This window comes from Humulus lupulus, chromosome 1 (genome assembly GCF_963169125.1).
Source record: "Humulus lupulus chromosome 1, drHumLupu1.1, whole genome shotgun sequence".
Classification (NCBI taxonomy): Eukaryota; Viridiplantae; Streptophyta; class Magnoliopsida; order Rosales; family Cannabaceae; genus Humulus; species Humulus lupulus.
The window spans coordinates 300670585-300677494 of record NC_084793.1 but is presented as its reverse complement, the minus strand read 5'-3'; the positions used below and the strand labels follow the sequence as shown (position 1 = coordinate 300677494).

At 35.8% G+C, this 6910-nt stretch overlaps 1 protein-coding gene across 1 annotated transcript; it reads left to right on the top strand.

The window, feature by feature from the left end:
- Window positions 1-2158: 2158 nt before the first annotated feature.
- LOC133812277 (protein JINGUBANG) lies at window positions 2159-3952 on the top strand. Its single transcript, XM_062246267.1, has one exon. It carries the CDS (start codon window positions 2365-2367, stop codon window positions 3790-3792), a length of 1428 nt encoding a protein of 475 aa, XP_062102251.1. The 5' UTR covers window positions 2159-2364; the 3' UTR covers window positions 3793-3952.
- Window positions 3953-6910: the final 2958 nt, after the last annotated feature.

Below are 6910 nucleotides of genomic sequence, written 5' to 3'. Positions count from 1 at the left end.
AAACGCTTGTGGTCCGTATAAATCTTGCACCGTTCTCCGTAAAGATAATGGCGCCAGATTTTCAACGCAAAGACCACCGCTGCCAACTCCATATCGTGAGTTGGATAGCGCTGCTCGTACTCCTTCAACGTCATATGCCACGAGCAGGGGCTTGGGGGGCAAATGTATGCCCTAAACATCCACGGGTTATTAGCGAGCTGGAAGAGGGCATAATCCTATCAGCCACGTGGAGGCCACCTACCCGGAGCTGCTGTTACGGGTCTCCACCTCTTTAGCTCGAGGTAGTCAAAGGTTTAGTAAGAATCCTCGAAGGCATCGGATAAGCAGTGTGGACACCACGAGCTGGAACTACGTCAAGCTCGAGGTACGACATAGAGCTGACACCTCCGACTCTTTATAAAGTCAACCACGCAATGTAAACGTTCGCATATCAGACATCACGTGTCTACTCCATTCCTGAATTCTCGGACACGCAACATAAACGTGCGTGTTCAGGCACCCCACGACTGGTTTGGGCCATGCGGCCCATTATCCCCCTTACCTATTGATTAGACAACACTTCATTGTCAGGTTTTAGGAATTAATCATAAGTGTCACAGAAGTGACATGATGGGTAAGAAGGTCACGGGATGACCCCTTTTGCCAACGCCCAGGTGTCCTCTCCCTATAAATATGGAGACCCTGGGCATTGCAAAGGGTTGACTTCTAATTTTTAAAGAAATACCCTGTGAGGAATATCAGAGATATATCAATAATATTGACTGGTGGACTAGAGAGATTTTAACCTTTGAACCACCTAAAAGGAAAGGAGTTATAACCTTCCCCCTAAACTATTCTCGTCAGTTTAACACATAAATGTTTACATATTACGGTTCACCATTAAGCACTAATCCATCCCGTTTATTCGTATAATTATCTGTTGCCGAAAAACCGCGTCAACATATAGAAAAAATGGGTTTTGAGATGGTTGGAGGGTACTTCAGGAGTGCTATGGAATTCTCTTTTACACTTTACGTCATGCGGATATTATTCAATTTTTTATATTTAAAATTTTTGTAAGCTGTTAGTAGAAAAAAAAAATGTATTTGGGTAAGAAGGTCACGGGATGACCCCCTTTGCCAACGCCCAGGTGTCCTCTCCCTATAAATATGGAGACCCTGGGCATTGCAAATGGTTGTCTTCTAATTTGTAAAGAAACACCCTGTGAGGAATACCAGAGATATATCAATAATATTGACTGGTGGACTAGATAGATTTTAACCTTCGAACCACCCAAAATGAAAGGAGTTATAACCTTCCCCCTAAACTATTCTCGTCAGTTTAACACATAAATATTTACATATTACGGTTCACCATTAAGTACTAATCCATCCCGTTTATTCGTATAATTATCTGTTGCCGAAAAATCGCATCAACATATAAAAAGAAAAGAGTTTTGAGATGGTTGGAAGGTACTTCAGGAGTGCTATGGAATTCTCTTTTACACTTTACGTGATGCGGATATTATTCAATTTTTTATATTTAAAATTTTTGTAAGCCGTTAGCAGAAAAAAAAAAAAAAAAAGTACTTAGAAAATGACTAAAAATACACTCTGTTACATCCCTGATAGCTATGACTTATTTTATCGCCATACAACATTGTTGTGTAATAGTATTTTTTTTTTTTTTTGCAAAATAGTTATAGTTAGTTATTTATTTTATTTGAAAAATAATACTTCTAACGACACTTATCATAGTATTAATTTAATTACTCTAAAGAAAAATTATCAATTTAATAAGCAATTGATCAAAACATGTTGAATTGAACCAGTCAAGGGTCAAGCTTCTTCTTTTTTTAATTAATAAATTTTAACAATATAACGAATGTTTTGTTTACAACCGAAGATGGTTCCCTATTTCCATTAGTACATTTTAGAATTCCTTTTTTGTTTTAGAAAATGACTAAAAATAGTCTTTAGCATTACAGGACATAATCTTTTCTTCAACCATTACCGTTCTTTATTACCTCAACTCTCTCTCTCAAACTAAAGGTCACCAAACCAACCATCATAGAATAATCCTCAATTCTTATTCTTTTTGGCAACAACAGCAATAATAATAATATTATTATTATAGAAAGAAAAAAAAACTTTAATTCTTATACTTTTCATTCCTTTATTATCTGTCTTCCTCTTCGATTCACTCTGTTTTTTCCTTTCGGCTTCCTTCCTACCTTGAAATCTTCTTTATTCCTTTCTTCCATAACCATTAGTCACATATATATATATATATATAATAGAACATTATTTGTTTATAATAAACACTCACATATAACTTTATTCGGGTATGAAAATATAGTGTTTTTTAATGAAGCTATAAAATAAAATGATGAAGAAGAGCTCGTCAAGAACAGGGGGCCGTATATTTACCGATGAGTTCAGTAGCCGAGGACAAAGATTCGGCAGGTTAAAGAACTCTGAAGATTTTGACGAACGTGATAACATAATAAACGACGGTACTCCACTGACCAGTCCTCCAAACGACTTTGGTGACTCTACCGCCGGTGCTCTAGACGACGAAGTTTCCGGATCCATGTCCCCATACGCCAAGTCACCTTGGTCTACCCACGTGAGCCATAACCCTTCTCCGGGAAATGACACCTTCTCCAACGTCCTTATGGGCTCGCTCGTCCGAGAAGAAGGCCACATATACTCATTGGCCGCCGCCGGTGACTTGTTATACACCGGCTCCGACAGCAAGAACATCCGGGTATGGAAGAACCAGAGGGAATACGCCGGATTCAAATCGAACAGTGGGTTGGTTAAAGCCATAGTTATCTCCGGTGACAGAATCTTTACCGGTCATCAAGATGGAAAGATCCGGGTTTGGAAAGTCTCGAACAAGAGCTCGCCGAGTTATAAGCGAGTCGGGACTCTGCCCACTTTGAAGAACTACATAAAATGTTCGATGAAGCCGAGTAATTACGTCGAGGTTAGAAGACACCGTAGCGTTCTATGGATCAAACACTTCTACGCAATCTCGTGCCTTAGCTTGAGCGAAGATGGTACACTGCTTTACTCAGCTTCGTGGGACAAAACCTTCAAAGTCTGGAAAGTCTCCGACTTCAAATGCTTAGAATCCGTTAAAGCTCACGACGACGCCGTTAACGCCTTGGTCACGGCTTTCGACGGGTTGGTATTCACCGGCTCGGCTGACGGAACCGTTAAGGTCTGGCGCAGAGAGTATCAAGGTAAAGGAACGAAACACTTCTTCTCTCAAACGTTGTTAAAGCAGGAGTGCGCCGTCACGGCGTTAACGGTGAACCAAGAAGCGACGTACATTTACAGCGGGTCATCTGACGGAGCCGTTAACTATTGGGAGAGAGATAAGTCCTTGTCACACGGCGGCGTTTTGAGGGGTCATAAGTTGGCCGTGCTCTGCTTGGCCACGGCGGGAAGCTTGGTGTTTAGTGGCTCGGCGGATATGGGGATTTGTGTATGGAAAAGGGTTCAAGGTGGGGACCACGTTTGTTTGTCTGTTTTGACGGGTCATATGGGACCCGTCAAGTGTTTGGCTGTCGAGAAAGAGCGGGAAAATAGTAATACGGCGGCGGAGGAGGGCGGAGAGCGGCGGTGGATTGTTTATAGTGGTAGTTTGGATAAGTCGGTGAAGATGTGGAGAGCTTCGGAGCAAGCACCACCAATGGGCCAAAATCAGCATTCGTCGGGTGATGGGAATGATAAAACGCCGTCGTTTGGTATGGCTCCTAGTTTTGCTACTCTTCCAAGGAACACAAGTTCGAGAAGATATTAATTTAGAATTAATTTCTATTTTATATTATTATGATAATTGATGTGTGAATAGGAATTGGATTCTTTTTTTTTTTGGTGTGTGAAGATGTAAAGTGAATGTTAGGCCTGTGTTGTTTGGACTTTGGAATGTGTAGTAATTCAACAAAGATTTTATTTATTTATTTTAAAATTAAAAAATACCTCAAATCAAAGTAAATGATGAATATCAATGGAAACACAAGAACTTCCCTCAGACAATATAATTAATTTTGTAAAGTATTTTTAAATTTGACAACAATCTAACATGTGTTGAAGAATGGAGAAGAGCTTGTGAAAGTAATTTCAGTTTAGATTTTGTGATTAAATTTTGACTTAGACTGAAATCTAAATTCAAGTTACAAATCAAAGAGGGAGATATTCAGTCAATTAATACAAGCCTTGTTGGTGAATACAAAAGACAAGCTTTCTTGGGTCAGAATTTTATTATTGGTGTAAATGTATAGAATATAATCTTGATCATAACTGTTCTATATATACAAAAGACAAGCTTTACTTTGGTCAGGTTTTTATATGAAGATCCTTCCTCTAAAAGTCACAAATTTGCAACCTTTGCTCAATACGATACCAAGAATACAAACTCCTGATTTTCTAACATGCAAGAACAAAATTGAACATTATTTCTTAGGTGATATTTGGTCGAGGATAATGAAATTAAATAAACAAGAATTATTTATTTTATTTTTTAGGTGCATTTTAAAATATTAGAATGTCATTTTAATAAAATAATTTTTTTATCATTTTGGTAGAATAATCATTTTATTTGAAAATAAGAGAAAAAATCATTCTAATAAAGGGTTGAAAAAAATAATTAATAATTTTTTTTTTCATATTAATTTTTATTTCTCGCATATATCACTTAAAGTGTATCTTCTTACGTTTTGGGAATTATATATAAGGAGCTTATAATTTATTTATTTATTTTAACATTAATAAAAAATATTCTAGATTTGGTATGGTCAACCTTAGCTCAAAACCTACAATTGTGCATAGGATGTTATTTTTTTCCTTTTCTTTCTTATTATTTTCTGTCAATTTACAATCTATCACAAATTATACATGTATTGTTTTTTATTAGAGGTGGCGATATTTTGTATGAGGAAAAAGCAATCAAGATACATATATAAGGATAACCAACCTAATAGAATAAGAATAAGAAACTAACTGAAGTCGAAATCCATGATGATCTCGTTAATAAATAATTGTAGTTGTAAAAGATGAACCTAATCCCCAAAACACCTAAAATAACAGTCAGATATAGAATTTAGTTGGTTTGCATACCTAACTCCAAGCCCAATACCCGAGTCCTTATTGACTCCCAAATCCAATCTATTAGACCAAATAGTAATTACAGGTGTATTAAAATTATGCACAAATATATTAATATAATAATTTTATTTAACTAATTAAATTTATTCAGACTTATTATTTTAAAAAATAATATTACATCATTTAATGTAATATTTTGATACATAATTTTAATCTAACTATCTCGAAGACTAATTTATGGATCAATAGACCCTATTAGATAAGAGTTAAAACACATAGCATTTCAAATACTATTTATATGAGCATTTTAAATACTTCAAAACAAATAGCAACTGATGACTATAAATAGAGCTCGAATAAAGTCCAAAAGGGATCATCTCAATTCTCTTACCCCAATCTTAGGACTCAATTTAATTTATAATTCTTACCATTTCTTGACTAAAATATTTCTTTCCTTACGTGTCTATAACGTCTTTTTTATTATCTAACTTGAGTCTCAAAATTTTTTTGGGTTGATACCCATTGGTACTCCTACGTGAGCTCTTATGCATATGCTATTTTGACAGGTTTCTCAAAATTTATAATTTTACTATTTATACCTAATAGTGTCTAATATTACTAAAAAATTCTAACACTATTAATATTTTCAATTTGATGGTAAATATTTATCTCATACCCAAAATACTCTTCTTATTATATCAAAATCATAAAATCTTCTCATCCTCTCTCTTCTCTCTCTCTCTCTCTCATTCTTACGAAATCCTCCCTAAAACCCACAGATTTATATGATTTTCTTACTGAAATCGTTGTTAGTCATCTCTATTGTCTCTGTGAAGTCGCCAATATCAAATGCAACATCCATTTAGAGAGATTTTGGAGGAGAAAAACCATGGGTAAGAAGATTGTTCATTTTATGTGTTGGGTATTGTTTGTTTACATTTTTTGTCTATTTCGAACAGATCTGAGCCTATATTGGTGTGTTTTTTGAGTTTTTTAGAGAGATTCAGTGATTTGTGTTTTTCTGGGTTTTCTGCAACTTTTTTGCTCGATAGGAGCTCGATAACGATTCAATAGGGGCTCGATGGTATGTAGAAGAAGGTTCTTTTATGAGCTCGATTGTAACGACCCAAATTTCCTAATAAGGCTTATGGTCTTGATTAGGGGGTCAAGATGACAAATCTTGGAATTATATGATTATGTGATATTTATGTGTATCATTATGTGAATATGTGAATAACATCATAATATGACTAGCTATGCACGTTTATGTGTATTAAATATGCATGTAGGCCCACTTTTGTTTAATTGGGAAATTTTCATATTTTAGCCATTTTTGGCATATTTGACATATAAGTGATATATGTGTGGTGCTTCATTATTATTTGGTTATGCATGGGTTACTCAGCATGAGACGATCCTAGGAAGCAAGCTAGTAGAAAAGTCACAACGAGATTTATGTTTGACTCGGAGTGAGTCAAGGGGTAATTAGCACATTACTGGGATATTGGGTAATGGGAATAAATATTCAGTGATAAATTGGGAATTAGTGAGATCAGTCTGGGAGTTTTGACTATTTTACCCCTGGGGGGTTTTCGGGACCCCAAGCATTAGGATTTGCTTGAGGTTACTTAAGCTTGAAGTAACCTGTTAAGAAATGAAAAGAACGTTCAAAACGTTCTCTCTCCCTCAAAGTTCTATTTTTGACACTCGATCATATTTTCGAAGGAAACTTGAGTTTTAGGACTCGGATTCAAGCAAGGATCGAGACATAACGATTCTAGGGAAAATTAGAAGCTTTTTAGCTGGATGATTTA